This window comes from Octopus sinensis, linkage group LG24, assembly GCF_006345805.1.
Source record: "Octopus sinensis linkage group LG24, ASM634580v1, whole genome shotgun sequence".
In the NCBI taxonomy this organism is placed as follows: Eukaryota; Metazoa; Mollusca; class Cephalopoda; order Octopoda; family Octopodidae; genus Octopus; species Octopus sinensis.
The window spans coordinates 19,797,300-19,821,870 of NC_043020.1; the positions used below are offsets into that span (position 1 = coordinate 19,797,300).

The 24,571-nt window shown below is 41.0% G+C and overlaps 1 protein-coding gene across 4 annotated transcripts in view; it reads right to left on the reverse strand.

Annotated features, from left to right (window-relative positions):
• LOC118767757 overlaps window positions 1-24,571 on the reverse strand; it is a 46,746-nt gene extending 22,175 nt beyond the window's left edge. The window contains exons 1-5 of one of the 4 annotated variants that reach the window (XM_036512857.1): window positions 24,273-24,571; window positions 23,157-23,342; window positions 17,448-17,530; window positions 16,364-16,429; window positions 10,347-10,456 (exon numbers count right to left, since the gene is read on the reverse strand). In XM_036512857.1, coding sequence (XP_036368750.1) covers window positions 10,347-10,456; window positions 16,364-16,429; window positions 17,448-17,513 — 242 coding nt within the window. In that variant the 5' untranslated portion in view covers window positions 17,514-17,530; window positions 23,157-23,342; window positions 24,273-24,571. Of the gene's footprint in view, window positions 1-10,346; window positions 10,457-16,363; window positions 16,430-17,447; window positions 17,531-23,156; window positions 23,350-24,018; window positions 24,081-24,272 lie in introns of those variants that run through there. The other 3 variants (XM_036512860.1, XM_036512858.1, XM_036512859.1) reach the window with 3 other exon arrangements.

The following is a 24,571-nucleotide window of genomic DNA, read 5'->3' on the forward strand; positions in this document are numbered from 1 at the left end:
CACCTGCAACCTTCTTCCGGAGTACCGCTTACCGTGATGTAAAATCATTACTTAATCTGTCCGTTGACTCTCAAATCTCTTTCCTGACTTTTTTCAACTTTTTTCTATTGTTTTCAAACTGTCTTCACCCTTTTTCTTCTTTCGTTGTTTTCCTGTTGTCTCTCCTTTTTCCTGCTTCGCCACCACCCACTTTACCGTTTGCCACCACCTCTCATCATGCCTGACTTGCACTCGTTCGTCCAACACCTTCAATCCCTCTCAGCCGCTACCTCGCGTTCTTCCCCCCACAATGTTCCGCACCTGCTATAAAACTTTCCCGCTTGCTTTTTAAGAAAACCTGCCACTCTAGTCATCTTTCCTTTCTTAGCCGGTGCCTCCGCCATCATGTCACACCCCGCGGTTTCCTCTTGAAGTTCCACGCTACCCCCTATTCCTCCCCCTTCATCGAACCCACCCTCGCTCGGACCTCCGCTCCCTCCTCCGCGCCACCATCCGCTCCACCCGCCCCCTCCTTGACTCCTCGACCATCAACTTCCCCAGGCCTACCTCCTTCTCTCCGCCCTCTGCCCTCCACTCTTCACCCAACCTATCCTCCGCTTCATTCTTAATCTCAACCACCAACTCTACAACCACCTCACACACACAAAAAACAAAAAAACTCCACCTCCTCCTCAACCCCTCACCCCTTCCCATCCTCCCCCACTGTTCCCCCCCTCCTTCGCACCTACCCCACCCTTCACGGACCCCCCCCCCCACCGTGACCTTCCTACGCCTAACCCATCTTCACCCAACCACCCCCTACCCTCCCCTTCACACCCCTGCACCCCCTCCGCCTGCCCCTAGTCCTCCACCACCCCGCTTCCTCGCGCTGTTGTCACTATACCCCCACCTCCCCCTCTCCGCCGCTGAGCGCTCCCTCCTCAGTAAAGGTCTCCGCTTCACGCCACTCACGCGCCACTGTGATGAGTTCGAGACTCGGGCGGACGTCAACCTGTTCCGCGCCGCCTCAAACTTCGCGCATACTACCACGCGTCCCCGCAGCGTCAAAACAATCAGGATTGCCTTTTGGAGCTGGGGCGTCGTCCATCCATCTGGACGCCGCCCCCAGGCCTTTTCAGTAGCCTAGATTCGTTTGTACATGACTGCAACGCTTTGGTCCACCGTTTCAACTTTGAACCAAGACCCCGCCAGCCAACCTCACTCGGGCCGAATCCATTGCCCTTCGCCACCTCCGCCGTCGTGATGACATTGTCATCAAACCGGCGGACAAAGGCGGGGCAGTGGTAGTGTGGCGCGCGGACCTATACAGGGAGGAAGCGCTCAACCAGCTTCAAAATCCACTCTTCTATCGCCTCCTCCCCTCCGATCCCACCTCCTCCTACCAACAACGAGTGTCCTCCACCATCCACGACCTCATCTCCTCCTCCGCTCTCCCCCTCACCGCCACCAACCTCATCGTCCGCACACCCCGCACCTCCACCATCTACTTCCTTCCCAAGATCCATAAACCCTCTAATCCTGGCCGTCCCATAGTCTCTGCCTGTAATTGCCCCACTGAACTCATCTCCCTATACCTCGACCGCATCCTGTCCCCCTTAGTCGCAGCCCTCCCATCCCACATACACGACACCAACCACGCCCTCCGTCTCTTCAATTCCTTTTCCTTCCCTTCCAGCCCCTCACACCTCCTCTTCACTTTAGATGTAAAATCCTGTACACAGTGATTCCCCACAATGACGGTCTCCTAGCCCTCAAACACTTCCTCGACCGTCGTCCCGACCCCACCCCCAGCACCCCCACCCTTCTCCGTTTGGCCGAGCTCGTCCTCACCCTCAAATGCTTCACGTTCGCCGGGGAAACGTACCAACAGGTGTCCGGGGTCGCGATGGGAACTAGGATGGGCCCCAATTTCGCCAGTCTCTTTCTTGGCTACATTGAGGCCCAAGTGTTCTCCCAGTTCTCTGGGCCGACCCCCGAAACTATACGGTCGCTATATCGACGACTGCGTAGGTGCCACCTCCCTTTCCGTGAACTTCTCTGCCAATTCATCTCTTTCCTTTCCAAATTTCATCCCTCCCTTCAATTCACCTCCACCATCTCCAACACCTCTGTCAACTTCCTTGACATCTCTCTCCGCATCGATCACCCCTCCAGATCTCTCACCACCACCGCCTTTTTTAAACCTACGGATTCCCACCTCTATCTCAACTTCTCTTCCTCCCACCCTTCCACACCAAACGAGCCATCCCCTACTCCCAGTTCCTCCGCCTCCGACGTTTGTGCAGCCGCGACCAGGATTTCGAGACCCAATCTCAATACCTGGCCCGCATGTTCAGACTCCGAGGTTACCCACCCATACTCCTCTCTGATGCCCTCACCCGCGCCCGTCGCATCGACCGCACTACCGCCCTGTCTCCTTCCCCCCCCCCCCCCCCCCCAACCGCACCCCCCTTCCCCCTCCTTTTCCACCCCTCTACCCTACCCCTTCGTCGCAAGATACTACGTGCCTTCCGTCGCCTCCAGCTTGATCCCACCACCCGCCCCATTTTCCCTAACCTACCCTGTCCTCTTTCAAACGAGCCCGCAATCTGCGTGACCTCCTGGTCCACAGCACCTCTCTCCTTCCCCCTCAGCCCCACACGGATCATTCCCTTGCTCTAGATCCCGCTGCAACACTTGCCCCTTCATCACCAACACCACCGCTGTCACCGGCTCCAACCTGCACACTGTACGCATTAGGCACTCTTTTACGTGCACCTCGTCTGGCCTTATTTACTGCATTAAATGCAACCTATGCGGGATGCTGTATGTAGGACAGACGGGACGCCGGTTGTCCGACCGTTTCACTGAGCACTTAAGGGACGTTCGCCTACACTCTCTTTCTCCCGTCGCACGCCACTTCCGTTCGGCCGGCCTTCCCTAGATGACATCTCAGTGTTTGGTCTCGCCCCCCACCAAGGTCGCCCACTTTCCAGGCTCCACTTGGAGCAACGCTACATCTTCACCCTACAAACTACCACCCCACACGGACTTAACACAGCCCCCTCCTCTTGAGATCTGTTTTTTTTTTTTTTTTTTTTGGCACACCACCCACACACACACCCACCTGCCTCCCACACGCACACACCCACCCACCTACCTCCCACACCCACACCCAACCACCTACCTCCCACACGCCTGTTCACACACACACATACGCAGACCCATTTACGTACATACATTCACACATTTAATCACACACACTTACAGACATACTAGCACACACTAACATACAAACCAACATGCACATACACACACACATACATACATACGCACACACATACATACTTACACACACACACACACACACAGACATACATACACACATACACACACACATACATACGCACATACATACACACACACTCACACACACACACACCGCACGTACATACTTCACACACACACATGCAAACATACATGTAGGCACATACATACATACATGCCCACAAATGCACACCCTTACACTGAATGCACACACACATACACCTTTTGCATCCAGGCAGCCCCCCCTCTTTTCTGCTTTCCGGTTTTGGCTGATGGATCCTCGGTTCCCGCGTAGCGGGGCGTTCGAGGGCCTTTGCGCTCGCGCGCCTTGGCACGCGCTGGGGGCTTGGTCGGCCCCTTGGGCTTGCGTTGTACTGCTTGTGCGTTGTGTGCGTGAGCGCGCTTTGTGCGTGTGGGCTTGCTTCGGATGTGCGCGTACGTATGTATGCATACATACCCACACACTCGCATGCATCCCTACCCACATACATACACGCACACCTACTCACACACACACATACACACACATACCTGCACACACAACACACATACATACATACACATACATACCTACTTCAGACATACACACACACAGACATACACCATAAACTCACACCTCACACGCATACACACCACACACATACACACGCACACGTACACATACACACACACACACACACCTACATACATACATTACACTTGTATACACACACACTTACATTCATACCACAACACACCTACACAGCCATACCCTCACTCAGACACACACATCTACCTACACACACACACAAACACACACGGACACACACCATACATACAACATCTACACACACACGCCTACACACATACATACACACATACATAAACACAACACACCATACAACACATACGCACACACACATATACTTATACACATGCACACCCACACACACATACATACATACACCCATATACATACATACAAACATACCACATACTCCTATACGCACATACATACACAAAGACATACACACTACACACTCACACAAACATATACACACACACATACTTACACACACACTCACCTGCACGCGCACACACATGCATGACAAACACCCATACACTCACACTCACATACGCACACACCAACATAAACACGCACCGCACACACACACCTACACTCCCACACACATACACACGCACCTACATACACACACGCACGCATACACACGCACACACACATACATTACACACGTACACACACACCCACATACACATGCATACACACACACACACAAACATGCACGGACACACCCAGACATACACACATACACCTATATACACACGCCCCCACAACTACATACACACACATATACACCGCCCACACACCTACATACACACATACATACACACACATACACGGACACACCCACACATACTTACATACATACACCTATACACACACGCCTACACACCTACATACACACACATGCATACACACACACACACTGTACGCACATACACACACATATACGCACATACATATACCCACACACATGCACACACACACACACATACGCACATGCATGCATGCATGACACACGCGCACACCTACACGCATACACACACACACACGCACGTACACATACATACATACACACACGCATACATACACCCATACACATACATGCATCCGACACACACATACATACACACTCACACATACATACACACACACACACTCACTCACACACCTGTATGTACGCGCACACACATGCACATACACACACTTCCCCACACCCACACGTACATACATACACACTCACACACATAACACACACACACACGGACATACATCTATGCACACACACATACATACACAACATACTCACATACATTCATCGCACACACTGCCACCCAGACATACACACAGACACACTCACACATCCATACACATACATACTTACGCGCATACTCGCAGGCACGCGCACATACGCACTTGCGCCGGCTCGCGCATGAGAACGCGTCGCATACACCTCGCCCTTGGACCTGACGAGACCTCCGCCCGTTCCTGGGACCGTCGCGTGTCGTTGGGTTTTCCCACGCCTGTCTCCGCGCGGTACCACTCTTCCATCTTCCCTCAGCTGGAGTCCTTTTTCCTTAACCCCCCCCCTTTTTTCGTTACACACACGCGCACACAATACACACCTTGCCTATATATATACATCACTCTTACAACATTCAATCTACTCGCCATTAATACCACCACGACACTGGACACACACACACACTACTACTCAACACACGCTGGCACGCTACATACGCCCCCACCCCTTCCCTCCCTCCCTTCCCCTTCCTTCTTTTTCTTACTACTGACCTCCCTTCCTCCTTCCTTCTTTTCTTAGTACTGACCTCGTCTGCTAGCTGACCACTAGTCTCGCCCTACCTCACACGCCTACACACAGACGCACACACTAACACACACATATTTTTTTGTTTTTCATCTCGCCTCACACACACACATACACACACGCACATGCACACACTCACACATACACACACATCTGTTGGTTACCAACCTTGTCTCCACTTTTGCCTTTAAAAACCACTTTGCTCTTGTTATCGTCAACATCCGCCTTTCACCATGTGCAACTCGTAAACACCAGTCGTCTTTTTTCTCTTTCCCTGTTGCCGCTCTGGGATCTTTCTTTCCTCTCTTTCCTTCTTTATGTTTCCGACGAAGAGCTCCGCTCGAAACGTCATACCTCCCTGCTTCCATCTCCTGAGCGCCTATTAATAATAATACTGTAATTGTTCATGTTGTTGTTGTTTTTTTGTTCCTTTTGGATTAAATATTATATATATGATATATATATATATATATTGCATATATAATATATATATAATATATATATAATATATATATATGCATATATATATATGTATATATTATATATATATATATATATAATATATATAATATATTATATATAATGCATATATATATATGTTATATATATGTATATATATTATATGTTGTTGGATATATATAGATATATATATTAATATATTATATATATGTGTATGTAGTATGTATGTATGTATGTATTTACGTGTGTGTCTTTGTGTTTGTCCCCACACCATTGCTTGACAACTAATGTTGGTGTGCTTACATCCCTATAACTTAGCGGTTTGGCAAAAGAGACCAATAGGATAAGTACTAAGCTTACAAAGAATAAGTCCTAGAGTCGATTTCTTCAACTAAAAACCTTTTTGGTGATGCTCCAGTATGGCCATAGTCAAATGACTGAAACAAGTAAAAGAATAAAAGAATATGAATATACACACACACACACATATATATATGTGTGCGTGTCTTTTCATGTATCTTCCCCTCCCCCACTATTGCTTGACAACAAGTGTTGGTTTGTTTTCATCCTCTTAAGTTAGCAGTTCAGCGAAAATGACCAATAAAAAATGTACAAAACTTAAGGTTAAGAACTAGGGTCAAACTGTTCAATTAAAATGTTTCAAGGCAGTACCCCAGTATGACCACAGTCCAATGACCAAAACAAGTAAAAGTTAAAAGATACTGGCTATCGATATCAACTCCGTCACCAACTTCTGTCTCTCAACCCATACTTTGAGAGACAGAAGAAAGACAAAAGTGATCTCAGCAGGATTCGAATTTACAAGGTGCAGCAACATTTCTTTTATATATCGAGCTGGCAGAACCGTTAGCGCGCCAGGCGAAATGTTTACCGTTAATTCGTCTGTCGTTACGTTCTGAGTTCAAATTCCGCCGAGGTCGACTTTGCGTTTCATCCTTTCGGCGTCGATAAATAAAGTACCAGTTTCGCACTGGGGTCGATGTAATCGACTTAATCCCTTCGTCTGTCCTTGTTTGTCCCCTCTATGTTTAGCCCCTTTGTGGGCAGTAAAGAAATATATATCTAGCTGTCTTATATTATTAATTATATATTTCTAAACACTGTTCAGTTTGGTTTGTATCATTGTTTCTTCCCAAATGATAAATATTCACTGTTTTGTTTGATTTATATGGCCTAGTATCCTCCAGTTTCCCATACTAATTTCTATTGTTCTTACTCTGTCTTCCTCTCTCTCATCATAATTTTTACTTTCATTTTTTTTTCTTTTGTTGATATTGATTGCTATATTTTGAAAACAATATCTGCAAACTCCTCTCTCATCTCATTAAACTTTCTTCTTTTTTTATCTCCATTATTAATATTTCCAGGTTATTAACAATAAGCTGTCTGACTCTCTCTCCCCGCTCTCTCTCTTTATCATATGCACAATCTTAATTCCCACCACCACTACCCACTGCTCCTTTTTAATATCTTACAAAATCTCCCTTCCTCCCTTTTATTGAAAACTATTTTATTAATTTATTGTTTTCCATACTTTAATATTTGAAGATGGCTTTTTGTATACTGAAGTTGAAGAACCAATGTAACCACGATATTCTATACATTTGATGAATTAGCCTTCGATATCTGTATTAGCTTGTAAAATGTAAATAGTACTCCGTAATTTATATCATATACATTAGTGCAGACATATATGAGGTGGTATCAAAGGATTCCTGGACTAGTTGTTTGAAAAAAAATATATAATTTAACATCATCCTCTTTGAAATAGTCACCATGCACTACAATACACTGATCCCAGTGTTCTTGCCACTTTTCAAATCCAGCCTGGAAGTCGTTTTCTGTAAGCAAGCCAAGGAACTTCTGTGATTTGCTCTGAATCTCATCAATGGTGTTAAAATGATGACCTTTGAGCTGTATTTTCATCTTGGGGAAGAGATGGAAATCTGCAGGTGCTAAATCTGATGAATAGCATGGGTGCAGAAGTAATACCACATTGTTTTGGAAATTCATGAGTGAGGAGAGCTCGGTGAAGAATCCAGTTTATTGCGCTCCACAGGTTCACTTGCTTTTACTGAATGTTCTCCCTCAATCGCTTCAAAACAATTGACTGTTTGGCCCTGGGGGCATCTGCTGTAGTCCCTGTAGCCTCCCACTGGGAATATGCTTCCACCCGTGGTGTAGGGGTGTGACCCTAATATCAAGAGTATTTTAGTTAACACCCATAGCCCATAAGCAGAGGTAGGATGCTCAATGCAGGGACAACAGCAGATGCCCAGTGGGAGGCCAATGTGAAACCAAGGGGGTTGTTAACAAAGCTTAGGTGGTATCTGACCCTGATAGAAGCAGCAGCTTTCCCAACTACTACTACAGTAGCAGGAATGGCAACAGCAGCAACTCTAACAGAAATAGCAGCAACATCACTGATCATGATAATGCTAATAATGATAACAACAACAACAACAACAGCCACCACCAATATAGCGTTGATAACAGCTCCAACAGCAACGATGATGGCTGTAACCACCAACAGCACCAAAACCACCACCACCACCACCAGCAGAAGCAGCAGTATATGAGATACATTGGATATTCCAGAAACACCTTCCCAACCACAGATCTTCATTTAGGATCCCAGACAGATCATATGCTACACCCCTTGCTAGCCATGTGTGGCACCTGAAGGATGAATTGACTCCACACATAATCTTATGGAACATCCAAGAAAAATCAGGCCCCCACATCAACGGAAGCAAGCATAACATGCTGTGCATAGCTGAAATGGATGAGAATATTAAAGAATTCCCTCGACCCAGGGAACATCTTAAATTCCAGGACAGATGTCTTCGGATCCTTCTTACACTTCAGGAGATTCCTACTAAAATCCTGGGGCCCACAAGCCAACCAGGTCAATTTCAGATAGCAGTCTAAGGAAGACAATCCCTTGTGCTAAACCATTCTCTTTGTCCATGTGTTCAACAAGTAGCTATGAGGTCTTTTCTCCCTCCACTTTCAAGAGAGGTTATAGACTACCGGCCATTAGGGTCTGAAGAGATGCTGTAAAGACGCTGTAAAGCGAAGCACTTCATGGACATGAAACCTTGGGTAACTCCATAGACTGGCCATAACTATCTTTATCTAAATACTATACTACTGTATAACTTAGTGTGCTTCTCTTTCAAATTTATGATTTATTGACTATCATCATCATCATCATCGTTTAATGTCTGTTTTCCATGCTGGCATGGGTTGGACAGTTCAACCAGGGTCTGGGAAGCCAGGAGGCTGTACCAGGCTCCCGTCTGATCTGGCAGTGTTTCTACAGTTGGATGCCCTTCCTAATGCCAACCACTCCGTGAGTGTAGTGAGTGCTTTTTACGTGCCACTGGCACAGGGGCCAGGGGAGGCTGGCAATGGCCACGATCGGTTAGAGCTTTTTATGTGTCACTGACACAGAAGCCAAATCAAAGCAGCACTGGCATCGGCCACATTCGGATGGTTCTTTTTACATGCCACTGGCACGGGTATCACAACTACAATTTCCACTTGATTTTTATTTTGATGTTGATATATTTGACTCAATAGGTCTCTTCAAGCACAGCAGGTTGCTCTACAATCCAGGGTAAGCACAGCAGGTCGTTCTGCAATCCAAGGTACTTTGGATGGGCTGGGGCAGCTATGTGAAGCTGGTGCAGGAAACAGCCATGAACGCACGTTAACTGTCGAGTCTTCGCAGTCACAGCATATTACCTCAGTTCTTTGGCCCTCATGCTGCTGGACATTGGCAAACTTCTTTTCCGCTTCACCCTTGGCTATGTATACCTGCCGCCCAGCCTCCCTTTTGGCTACCTGGTACAGTTCCTTGCTACCCCCATCCTTCCAGGCTTTCCAGGCCTGTTTCTTTGTCATCTTTTTTTCTTATTACTGCTCTGCACTCGAATAACACTTCATTCAGAAAAAATGTATACTGAGTTCTACACTAAACTATTAATATCGCAATGCCTAAGCAAAATATATATAAACATACATACACACATATAGATAGGTAGATAGATACATAGGCAAATATACAAATACACATGCACACGCATATGACCATATATGTACATCAAATTTTTGAAACAAAAGTAAATAAAGAAAATAAAAACAAAATAAACATCTTTTCCTTACTGTTTGAAAGCAGACTCATTTAATGTTGCCTGATAAAACATCTGCCGAGCCATCTGTATGCTAAGATGCAATTTCCTTACCCTCACCGCTGAATCTTGAGTTTTGGTGAGCTACAATGATAAAAATTATATATATACGGAAACTGAAAGAAGCCTGTTGTGTGTATGTATATATATATATATATATATATATATATATATATATGTGTGTGTGTGTGTGTGTGTCCTTGTCTGTGTTTGTTCCCCACCACTACTGGACAACTGGTGCTGGTGTGTTTAGATTCCCATAACTTACCAGTTTGGCAAAAGAGACCAATAGAATAACTATCAGGTTTTAAAAAATAAGTACTGAGATCAATTCCTTTAACTAAAATTTCTTCAAGGTAGTGACAGGGAACATGGCTGCAGTCTAATGACTGAAACAGGTAAAAGATAAAAAAAAAAAGGTAATATGTATATATATACACATAAAGGGTGCGATGGGTAAATTGTCACTATTTCATATTTTCATGCATGTGCATTGTTTGTTTTTGAATTTGTTAACTACAAATATAGTAGGGCCAGTTGGGCACTGTCTGTGAGAAAAACAGCACCATGACGCAATTCACTCAGCCAGAAAGTTGGAAATGGCATGCTGTACTGCTTGGCATTCGCACCAGAAGCTCCAATACAAACATTTCAGAGTGTTTGGGTGTCAATCTGAGGACAGTGCAGAGGATTTGGAAAGAGTTGGATGAGTCTATTTGATGGTGATTATGAAGGTATGGCAGCTCGGAAGACTCACTCTGATCGTTCTGATAAGAAAAGAACTCCTGAATTTGTCAGTGAGATCCAGGCTATGACTGACAACAATCCTTCCAAGTCAATCAGGTCCATCACCAGGGACATGGAAGTGTCTGGGTTTCTTATCAGGCAGGTAGTGCATGAAGACATTCAGTATTCCTCATACAAGATGAGAAAGGACTAATTTTTATCCCAAGCCATCAAAAACAAGAGGAAAGACCATGCTATGAAGCTTTTGAACAAACTCAAGCATCCCCTCCAACCAAACATATTTTGGTTTTTCTCAGACAAGAAAAATTTCTGCAAGGATCAGATGATGAACACGCAAAACAACCATTGGCTTGCTGTGTCCCCAAAACATGTACCAACAGTGATAAAAATCAAACATGCAGTCAACATCATGGTGTTTCGAGTGATCACTAGTGATGGCGATGTTGTGCCTCCATTCATCTTCCCACACGGCCTCAGACTCAACATGGGGGCCTATATCAAGTGCCTGGAGGAGGTAATGCTGCCCTGGGTCAGGAGGGTAGCTGCTGGAAGACCCTATGTCTAGGAATAGGATTCTGCACCATGCCACACAAGCAGGAGAACAGTTATGGCTGTCAGGCAATTTCTGTGACCATGTGACCCCTAACATCTGGTGACTTAACTAACCAAATTGCAACCCTCTTGATTATTGTGTGAGTTGCAGTTGAGCAAGAGACCAACAAAACTCCTTGTAATACCAAAGATGAACTAAAGGCAAGGATTATGACAGCATTCACCAACTTAAACAAGGAGACAATCCAGAAGAATCGCAGATGATTCCAAAGTTGTCTGAAGGCTGTGGCTGAAGCCAATGGCAATTTTATTAAATAAATTTACTTTTTAGTATTTCAAGATATTTTTTATGTAATTTTGGCAAATAAATCTGTTAAAATGAGATGTCAGTGTTATTTTGATTCCTGCATAATTTAGACGACAATATATTTACCACACCCTATATATATGTTTTATCTTTTACTTGTTTCAGTCATTGGAATGCTGTCATGCTAGGGCACCACCTTGAAGGGATTTGTTGAACAAATTGAGCCCAGTACTTGGATCAGTCTTTTTTGCTGAACTGCTAAGTTACAGACATAAACAAACTAACACCAACTGTCAAGCAGTGTTGAGCAGATAAACACAAACATACACAAATACACACATTGGGCTTCTTTCCATTTCCACTGACCAAGCTTTGGTTGGCCTAGAGTGAAAGCCACTGCCCAAAGTGCCACACAGTAGGACTGGTCCTGAAATCATGTGGTTGTGAGGCAAACTTCTTACAATACAGCTACACCTCTGTGTGTGTGTGTGTGGGTGTGTGTACTTACACACAGGGAAAGAGAAAGAGATTTACTGGTTAATTGCAACACCAGTACCTGTTCTGGGACTGTTTTTCTCTATATCATTGGTGAGAAGATGAGTCACTCCTATCTCTAGTGGTTGAGCGTCCATCATTGGTGAGACCAAGCGGTTGAGCTTTCAACATTGGTGTGAACAAGAAAGGTTGAAATCATGTGATCTGGCGATCTCAGTGCTGGGGGTGACAGGGATTTTTCTCCCTGCTAGTAATATCAACAAGAGTGCATTTTTCACCAAAAGCCAATATGAGAGTTTCTCTCATGGTATCTACTGCAGTATACTTTGTTCTAACAGAACATCCTCAGACTATTTAGGATTATGAATTCAAAATTAAAAATCTAAGTGGTAAGATGCTTTATGAAAAACAATGAGTTCAACAAAATATTGTTTCCCCTGAGTGTGAAGCAGTATTTTGTTGAATTCATTTCTACGGATAAAACTTTATGTATATGTAGTTACCAAACATAATTCATGCTTGCCCCTATATACATTCCTATGTCTGTCTGCTTGCTCCCGCTATCAGATTGACACTGTCTGTACAGATGCATGACGTGCCAAATGTCAGATGTTGAAATGATCTCAGAGCAACATAAAATGAAGTGTTTTGCTCAAGAATTCAATGTATCACCAAGACTTGGAATCAAAATCCCATTTCATATATACATATCACACAAACAGACAGACATCTAAACATAACAAAGCCTCATGGTGAGTTAATTAAGAATGCAAATACATTCTTTCTATGCTAATGATGTGCAGGAAAAAGAGAGGAGTCTCCTGACAGACTGGTCCAAAGTTTGTTGACCACTCTTCAGAGAAGACATATCCAGCTTCCTTCCCTAGCATTGATCAACCACTATAGAAAGAAGTCATGAATTACAGTATCACAATAGTAAATAGTCTAATTTTCATAATTGTGCTTTTGGTAACAATATCTACTTCATGCACAACACAGAATTAATCAGAAGAACTGAAATGAATCTAAACATTCGTGTGGGAGTTTAGCAGTGTGGTTATTTCATTCTACTAAATTATTAAATTTTAACTGCAAAAGTTTCGACATTGCACATTTATTTGTCTCTTGGCACAGGAATGGCTACTGGTTAAGAAGCTCATTTTGCAAGCGTATGATTTCAGGTCCAATCCCACTATGTGGCACTTTAGGTGATTGTATTCTACTATAGCCCCTGGCAAACTAATGGCTTGGGAGTATATTTGGTAGATGGAAATTGTCTGGAAGCCTATCAAATACACACACACACACATATGCCATGGGTATGATTCATGGGTATGGTTCAGGAGTTCCAGGGTTTTGAGGTGTGTGGAACCATCTCTTGGCCGCTATTGTTCCCAGGTCTAGTCTGACCCAGAGTAGTAACACTTGTCAGGGTCCCAGCTATGAGTTAACCAGCATTTGTAATGACAACGATCCATCTGAGTATGGAAATACATTTGGTTGGTATCGTGTCAGGGCATGAAATAAAACCACCAGGAATTTGGGACCCTAAGCTGTTGTCACGGTATCCTTCTTGGAGAGGGACACTCAGATATAAAACCTGTGGTTTCTTGTGATTACTGGCCATCTCACATCACTCTGTCACTTGATACTAATCATGAAATCTCAGAAAGTGTTTATCACTATAATCCAATGACATACAGATGATCATGATGATGATGATGAGTCTCTTTATGGTGGCCTCATTTGTCATTCCAGCTACTGAAAGTCCCATAACAATGGAAGAGTGGCAATGTATACAGATCTAACCAGGTGGAAGCACACTTTTACAAATATGCACATAGGTGACAGGAAACTTACCCTAGCATCACTGTTGTGTCTTCTTATGACAGGGATCAAGTCTAGTGGAGATGATTGTGACTGAGCAAAGGAAAGTGCACGAGACTTTGCTTATCAATCCAGCAGAAGTTACAACTTCCATTTGTCACCCTTGCTTTAAACTATGCAGATCTGCAGTAGGACTGAACAGACATCTGACAGGCCATGGATGGAAAGTCAGAAATGCCATTAACAACAAGGAAGCATAAAGAGACAGCAATCGTCAGTAAAGATGGAGCAATCATCACACATGCATACACACATCTATATGTAAATCTTTGTGTCTGTGTTTACCACTCTCAACCAATCACTTGACAACTGGCGTTTATTTACATCCTTGTAACTTAGCAGTTCAGCAAAACAAACTGGTACAAGAAGAGCCAATTTGTTAGACTAAAACAAGTAAAAGATTAAAAAACAAAAGCAAGATTACAAAGCCTCACTATGCATTAAATAAAAATGTAAATATATTTTTTCCTATGCTATTGATGTGTGGGGTAATAAAAAAAAGAAAGGAAGTTTTCTTATAAATTATTTCATGGTTTGTTGACCTCAAGAATGATGCACCTGGCTTCCTTTCATCAACAAGTGAACAGAAAGACACCAATGAGGGTCACAACAAGCAGAAACTTAAGTTTTGAACATATTACACACAGCCACCCAACCTATTACTATTGCTGTTCTTAGAAACTTTATTTTCCATGGTAAAAAGAAGTAAATTTAAGAGAAACAATAACTCTTAAGTAAAATTAGAAGTTTTGATGAGAACCTGGATTCGCTAAGACCACTGGAAACCTATAACATATTAAGTACACAAAAATTGATGAAGAGTGGTCCTGTGTTCCAAAAGGTTTGCTTTCTAACACCATGGTTCTGGCACCTTGGGCAAGTGTCTTTCACTGCATGGCTCTTTCAACTAAGTAACTTCTATTATAACCCCAGGCTGACCTAAGCCTTACAAGTGGATTTGGTGGATGGAAACTGAAAGAAGCTTATTGTATGCATGTATATCTATGTGTGTGTATGTGTCTTTATGTTTGTGCTTGTCCCTCACCGTAAGTTGACAACTGGTGTTGGTTTATTTCACTATAACGTAGCAGTTTGGCAAATAGAGACCAATAAAATAAGTTCTAAACTTTAAAAAAATACAAAAACTAAGTACTGGTGTTGATTTGTACAACTAAACACTTCTAGGTGGTGCTCCAGCATAGCCACAGTCCAATGACTGAAACAAGTACAAAATTACATTAAAATAAAAAAACAAAAACACATAAACCTCTGTGGACAATATAAAAATAACTGGGAAATTCAGAATCCTGGATCATACTGGATCAACGCCCAAGTCATACATAGGTAAGATCAGTGTGAAGACTTTAAGTAAAGCAACTGGTAAGATTAAGCAGCAAACTTACCTTATCCAGCAGGTGAGTACATTAGAGATAATTGGGTGATTCAGAAACATGGGGAATAAAACTTGAAATAGCTTATCCAGTTCAGCATAGATAATTACTATGACTCAATCATACTCTCACTACCAAAGAAAGCCATTAGTTATGCTAAAACAATCACCTACATACTAGATGCTAGAAAGGCTGTTGTTAACTTTGATAAATTCCTCACTGCAGAAGGATGAAAGGGAAACATTGAACATGATGGACTCTGAACTCAGAATGTAAATAGAAAGAACTAAGTACCACAAGACATTTTATTTGATGCTTGACCAAGTCTACCAATCTCAACCCACAATGGTAATAATAACCCTTTCAACTATAGGCACAAGGCCTGAAATTTTGTGGGAGGGGACTAGTCGATTACATCGACTCCAGTACTGAAGTGGTACCTAATTTATTGACCCCAAAAGGATGAAAGGCAAAGTCAACTTCAGTGGAATTTGAACTCAGCATTTTGCCCAGTGTGCTACACTAACTTTTTTTCCGGCTCGCCACAATAACAAAAGCAAAATGATAAAAATGAAGACTGAGTTTGAAAAGGCCTAAATAAAATAATAATACCTCCTTAAAATATTGCTGGAGAATTTCAGGTTCATTACAGATACTGGGCTTCTTTGTCCAATCCGCCTGTCAATGTAAAACAAAGTATAAAATTAAGGAAACAGAGATATATTTGGGGAATCCTCTACTTTATAACCCAAAGAAATGGTTGTTCAAATATAATCTCATGCAGCTCCCCTGTGTGCAAAAGCAACTTTAGTAGCATGAAACTTATCAAGCTAGAAACAAGATCTAGACTATTTTTGTCTGGTGGATCCCCATAGCCATTCAATACTTAAAAACTAATTTTATAGTTGCTACTTTCAAAATTCACTCATTCACTTGTATAGGTTGAACTATGTAAATATCAGAGAAAGAAACCTAGCTATTTCTGTCATACATTTAACCCTTTAGTGTTCTGATTATTCAATCAAACATAATGCCTATTGATTCCCATTGATTTGAATTAATCATACATTATCTCATATCTTCAAGATCTTGATGGTGTAATTACTTAATGGAGAATAACATTGTAGGGTAGGTGTGAGAGCCTGGATCTGGTCAGTTTGAACATAAAACAGATTAAATATTTTGGCCGGATATGGCCGGTTTAAATACTAAAGGGTTAAACCAGGAGTGGGCAAAAATTTCCAAAGAAAAAGGTTTGTGGGTGGAGATGGATATGAATTATTTTTACACAGTATCTTCCGCTTTCATTTCATATAAAAATTATTTCGATACATGCAATATATTTTTAATTTTCTCAGTTGGAGTGTAGTTGGATCTCAAGTGGGTGGTACAAACCTAGCAATGTGTTTTATAGTGGAAACAAAATTTCCATTCAAATGGCAATTACCGGACAATATCTGTTCAAGTCTGACTCGTAATAGAAATGTGAGCTATGTCGCAAATAGGCACACGGGTATTGTATAAATTTCGTAATTGAAAAACTTACTATATTCGGTAAATACTAGTATATCAGATTGCAGGCGCAATAAAATGAGTTCACAGGTGCAATTGCACCTGCAGGCAGCGTTTTCCCCACCCCTGATTTAAATACAAAGATAAAACATATAAACATAGACAAATTGTTTCTTTTCATTACCGAAAGAGCCTTGAAATATCTTCGATAATGTACATCTGCATTACAGTGTTTTGTGCTTTTCTTCATTATGGCAGCAAAGGTTTCTGGTTAAAAGAAAATTTTTTAATTAAATGGAATATAAAATCAGGATTTGTTTCTCTTCTCTTAACACCAAATTATCTCAGATTCAAAAGTAAATGTCTTTTATCTTTTATTCGTGTTAGTTACTGGACTGTGGCCATGTTTGGGCACCATCTTGAAGGGTTTTACTCAAATGAATTGACCCAGTACTTAGTTTTATAAGCCTGGTACTTATTCTGTTGGACTCTTTTGCCAAATGATTAAGTTATGGGGACATAAACAAAGCAACCCCAGTTGTCAAGAGAAGGCAGGAGACAAACACACATACACATACATATGTGCAAGGATGCATCAAAAAGTTTCTGGGTTAGTTCTGCAGTGCAACAACAGATGGCAGCACATGGTTGTGTGTGCAGTGAGAGCTAGCAATGACCTTCATGGAGCAGTGTGCCAAGTGATATCACTGTTTACTTTGCAAGTTATGAAATTTGTGTTTTTTGATCATGTCTATGCTGTAGTCTGTGATTTTGGCAGAGACAGGAACAAAGAGCCAATGTGAAATTTTGCATTAAACTTGGGAAGTCTGCTAGAGACATTGAACATTCTTGAGTAAGCTTATGGTGATGAGGCAATGGGTCGTAGCAAATGTTTTGAGTGGCACAGGCACTTCAAAAGCTGAAGAAAGTCTTTGGAAGATGATGTATGATCTGGAAGACCTGCCACGAGTGTCATTTCCAGAAATGTGGTATTGAGCATTGAGAATTCATCTCCCAGAGCCTGCGACATTTTGAAGTTTTTGAGAGAGGACATTTAGTGAAAGCGACCGGATTTGTGGAGCACAAAAAATTGGATTCTTCAATAAGCTCTCCTCACTTGTGAGTTTCTTGCCAAAATCAACATATTGCTTCTGCACCCTCCCTATTCACGGATTTAGCACCTGCAGATTTCCATCTCTTCTCCAAGATGAAAATGCAGCTCAAAGGTTGCCATTTTAACACCAATGTCAAGATTCAGAGCGAATTTTAGGTCATCAATTCACTTACAGAAAATGACTTCCAGGCTAGATTCCAAAAGTGCCAAGAATGCTGGGACCAGTGTATTATTGCTACGCAATGTGACTATTTCAAAGGAGATGATGTTAAAACTTAGGTAAATAAGTTATTTTTTATTAAACATAAACTAGTCCAGGAACCTTTTGATATCACCTCGTATATAACAGGCCTCTTCCAGTTTGCATCTATGAAATCCGCTTACGAGGCTTTGGTTGGCCAAGGGTTTTAGCAGGAGACACTTGCCCAAGGTGCCATGCAGTGGGACTGAATCTGGAGCCAAGTAGTTAGAAAGCAAATTTCTTATCATACAGCCATGCATGCACCTATATCATATGAATTTAAAACCCTCTAGATCCCAATCATTTCTGTCACTACCAACTGGTTTTATGATGCATAACGTTGAATTCTAAAATGTTTGTAGTTACAAACATTTTAAGCAAGAACTTTTCTTAAGATTTGGTTCAAACACCATCTTAAAAATGACAAATTCAATTATTTGACAAAATCCTATCAAATTCTAAATCATTTCCAAAATGAATTGAAAAGTATAGACAAAGTATTTAAATGGAAATATGGAAAAAAAAAAGGGTTAAGGATTAGTGTTGAATTCTGTGAAGGAACCATAAAGATTTTAGAGAATAATATACCAGAATATATATGTACACATTGCTTTCTCCAGGTTCCCAAAATGATATATTACCTTATTATCACCACACTAAAACATTATCTACTAGAGACATTTTTACACCAATTTTCAGTTTATAAAAATGAGAGCTAAAAGATTAGAAACCATCAAATATATGTATCAACAATAATGCAACAGGGAAAGACCTTGACCAACTTTGCATTCCTCCTTCAACTTCTACAGGTAATGCACATAACATGCATCAAACAACTTAAGATGTATTGACATATATTTGCACATTTGGTCAACCTGACCTATTTATCACAATTAAAATCAGTTACTACCTGGACAAACGTACAAAATGTTATATCAGATATGACCACACAGCCAGAGTGTTTTGCTGAAACAATTAAACCTGATGAATTTAATGATAAAATCCAAAATTTTGAGCCCAATATTTTGAGTCACATGTATATACCACTGAATAGCAAAGGAGGAGACTGGTTCATGTTTACATTTTGATTTGACTGACCAACAAAATTCAGCTAATCAAATTGATTCCTTTATTTCAGCTGAACTTCTGGACCCTAACACAGACAAGCACCTCTTGAACTTGAGAGATACATAGTCAATGGGATTCTCTAGATTTCAAATTACTTTGTATGAAGGACAATAAATGGTCAAAACATTATCATCCAAAACCATTTTTAAATTACACTCTAACAGGAGATGATTATCATTCACATTGTTTTCTACTCTAGGCACAAGGCCTGAAATTTTGGGGGAGGGGGCCAGTCGATGAGATTGACCCCAGTACGCAACTGATACTTAATTTATCCACCCTGAAAGGATAAAAGGCAATGTCGACCTCGGCAGAATTTGAACTCAGGATGTAAAGACAGATGAAATACCGCTAAGCATTTCACCTGGCATGCTAATGTTTATCTTTCATATTGCAACAGAAAACCTGATGATGAAGGCTTTACAATAAGATTTGAACAAAATGTAATCTATGTATATAAAACTAAGTATGTCTGTGTAAACCTACATAACTTTTGAAGTTCGCAACAGATTTTCTCCAAACTGGAAACATATATTACTTATGTTCCAGAGTTGGTCTTAGACTTAAAATCTTTTACACAATGAGTAATGGGGTCTCTGGGAGCAGAAAACTCCCTTTTCTAGGGTACATACGACTTATGTGGAGAAGAGAGGTAACACTCTATGAAGTAACTCTGGAAGCCATTTACTCGCAATGTAATCTCCAGGGATACAGGCATCCAGCAACAGGACCTCCGTAATGCCATGATGGACCATGAAGTCTGGCGTAGCATGGTAAATTCCATTGTCTCGACCACGGTGGAACAATGATGATGATGATGAACTCTTGGAAATTGATTGTCTCCCTTACATCCAGTGCAGTTAATCCACTTGGGTGTATTACTAGGTAAAGCTTTTTCCATTGAACCTTTTTCATCTTTTTAAAATATTGATATTAATTAATGTTTTTTAATGACATTTACTTAACATAACAGTGTCGTCTCAGTTCATTGTGTGTATTTCTTAAAATTTGCTAAGATATTGATATTATTTACCTTTTTTTATTGATATTTCATCATTAACATACAATTGTTTATTACATCATATTTCTTGACATAATGTCTCCAAAGAAGAGATCCTCCATTGGTTGAAAAACAGTAGTAGCAGAGAAATTGAACAGGAGAGCAAATGAAATGTCACATGAAACTTCAATTAGACAATCACAAAATGCTGCATGTACAGCTACTGCGATGAGCCATGTAGTATTCGCTTGACCATGAATGCTGCTTCAGCCAATCACCACCCCTTACCACCTCATTTCTTTCATATAGTTTTCTCTCATGTAGTGCTCTTGAGCCTTCCCACAGGCTTAAGTTATTACATAGATGTGGTTCTTATGTCTGCTGATTGATCAGCATGGTAGCGACAGTGCCATCAGCCACAAAGGAAAGTATATCCACTGAGAGCTTTTTGGTGCATTCAAAAATAACATACCCCCACCCCCACCCCACTTTTTCATGACATGGTTAGGGCCTGGAACCTTCCAAACAGACACATGACATGTCACTTAGTCGAATTAGCTCTTCATTTACTCCACAAATGTTTTGTCATCAATGCTACTCTTCCCTGTATCACATTTCATCTTAACTGTACTAGGATATACAAACTATGCCATTTAAATCTTGAGCAATGCCAGGTATCTGCTAGTTGCAAATAAATGGATTGTACGCCACTGCTCTCTCTTGACAAAAGCTTTTATTAAAGTACATATTAAGGTTGTATTTTGTAACTCTGTCAAGTCTATCATGTGAACAAGGGATCTGATATAGTTAAGTCTGATGAACAACAAACTATACCTGATGAAATGACAAACTATCAACAAAGTTGTTACTTAAGCAACAATAAAATATTTTGGGAAATGTTTGGCACTCCCAACCATGAAAGATTTTCTACAGTACAGTAACTTGCACTTCATTTAGAAAGTAGACCGATAAAAAACCTGCTTAGTAATAAGCTCTTACTCCAACAGAAACTACTCTTACAACTTTTTCTACACTGTGCCAAGAAGATATGTTTGCTTAAACTTCATTGCATCACTTGTTACTTTATTATATATGGAACAACAGAAAACGGAGTAGAAGAGAGGAGGCAAAGTTGAAGGTCATCCACAGGTAAAATTTGTCTGCACTTTCAGCAGAGTTTATACTAGTCATCCCAACCAATATTTTTTTTAAGAATCTGCATGAAGTTATAGGGTCTAGATCTTCTGAAGACCTTAGGACAGCTGATGGTCATATTTGTGTTGCATTTAAAGAGAGAGAGGAATGCCACAAATGTGAAATACTAGAAGATGATAGTCAAAGGGAAGTCACTTTAAAAAAAGCAGCCATAACCAATCCCCAAAGCAGTTAAGAGATTTTGCTATTTTGTTGACAACCTGTAATATAGGAGTTGACCCTTTACAATTATGGAACAAAGATGATTTTGCAGAAGATTCTAAGCACCAAGTTTAGAATCTTGCCAGCCTTTATATTAATGTAATTTGCACAAATGAAGTGCAAAACAAAGCCTTAATTGAGATAGAAAAATAAAGCATCAGTGGATGGAGTGGATAACAAGAGACTAGAAGAATAGCAAGCTAGAGACATCCAGCAATATTACAGACTTCAGAGCCTGAATTCTGAGCACATTGTTTTATGGCAAAGAATAGTATCGCTACACTTCTCATTTTGTATAGACTGACATGCTTCTTAAATATCAAGTAGGTTGGATTTGAATCAATAGGATCCTGGCCAACATCAAGATACCTTGTTCTGTTGCAACATTTCCTCATACTGGGTCATACACACTGCATACTAAATATGAGGATCCCCAAAGACATGCTGAATAGGGTGAGTCCTCTAACAATTCCATCTTCATTTCAAAGATATCTGCAAGTGAGACATGAAGTCACTGGATAAGAATGTTGAAAGATGGGAGGACGTTGCAAGTGACCGCTGGAATAAGACAGATTTTTTTTTTTAATTAAGAAAACTAAAGCTGAATGAAAGATACTTGACAAAAAAAAAAAGAAAAGAAGAAAGAAAGAGAAAGAGAGAGAGAGAGAGAGTACTATACTATCAAACGGGACTTCTAAAGTATTTGTGATTCCTGTTGTGGGGACCTCTACTGCCACTGCAGATGGTACTCTGCCAACAAGACTAAATCACAACTTTCCAGGTGAAAATCCACGATCTTCCAAGACTAACAGACGCCAGAATATGTGTGTATATGTGTGCATACCACTATGTGTAAATGTATGTATCTACGCACTTACATGTGTGTGTTTGTATTTTATAGTTCTGATATTCATAAAAGATAGCTTAATTCATAACAAAGCCAACAGGATAAGTAAAGAACCATAACCGTTTCCATCCCCCCCTTTTTACTTACCGCTAGTTCAAACAACAAAACCACTTATTCCTGCTTTCTTCTCTCTCAATCGAAGGACAAGATCCAAGACATTAGAATCTACACGTTTCACGAAATCTTCTGTGGAGTGTCGCTAAATAGATTCTCACCACTTTCTTCGGCTTTTCGCAATTTACTCAACAAGATGGAATCGTTTACAAAACATATCTATAAACTCGATAGAAACAATTGAGATTAACAATAGAAAGGAAACAAAAAAGAATGCTTCATATATTCAATAACAACATTGGGTTGGATGGAGGAGTTGACTATTCACACAGCGAATTCTGAATTAATGAGAAATAGCAACCAAATCTACCTCGGCTTACACAACCGTAGTTTATATTTTATATATTCTTTTTTAAAAGACGTTTTGTAAAATATAATGTTAGATACACAAAAAGATGGGGTGATCATGGTTGGAATGCTTTTGATCATAGACCTGTCTGATCCATGGCCGATTTATGATCAAACAAGAACACAGCGAATATCGGTAGTTTAAAAATAATAAATTAAATACCGACAATTAGATTCTCACAGAGTCAGCTTGTAAATAAATACACATCTGGATAGTTATATTGAATTGAGCGGTGAACTTTAAAACACGTCCGAAAGTTGTTCAGTAAATAATTGTTTGACAGGAAAATTTCGGTCTCCTTGCACAAATCAAACGCGATTGTTGTTTAACCGCTTTGCACATCTTGTGTTTGATATAGTTATTGATTATAGATGTGACTGTGTAATTTGTTTAAGAAGAGATCGAAAAACGATTGAATTTTAGTCATCTATAATTCTAGATTACCATTTTTCATTTGTATACGAAAGAGGTAAATGGGGAAGTTACCTAAAAAAAGTTTGAAAACGTCGGAAGAATTTGTCTTCAAACTTGAAAATAGAAAGAAAAAAGAAAAGAATTTGTCACGACGTCGTGGATGCAACAATTGCATCAGTTTGCACAGAAAAACGCTTCTGAGAAATAACATTTCATTAAGCCGCTTTTCATGTATTTTACCATTTAAGAGAGTCAGTTGCTTGACGATCTTTTGTCACGGCATTGACAGATACCAGAAATGTACGAAAACCAAACTGAAACCTTACCAAAACAGATCCTGCCTTCCCGAGTAATTTCCAGTCTAACGTTCGTAAAAACTGAAATGGTTTTGGTTTCAATTTTATTTTAACCAGATTAGCATGTCTCGTGGACGCAATGCTGCTCCTCGTTTTATCGTGAATCCCAACGAAATATTTACAGATCAGAAGACAATCAATGAAACGCATTTAATTACGACACTGACTCGAAGACTTACACTGCTTGGTGTGCTCGCCGTGGATTGAAGAATTCTCACTTATGCCCAGGACGTATGTGAGAATTCTTGAAAGTGGTATGCCACTTATAA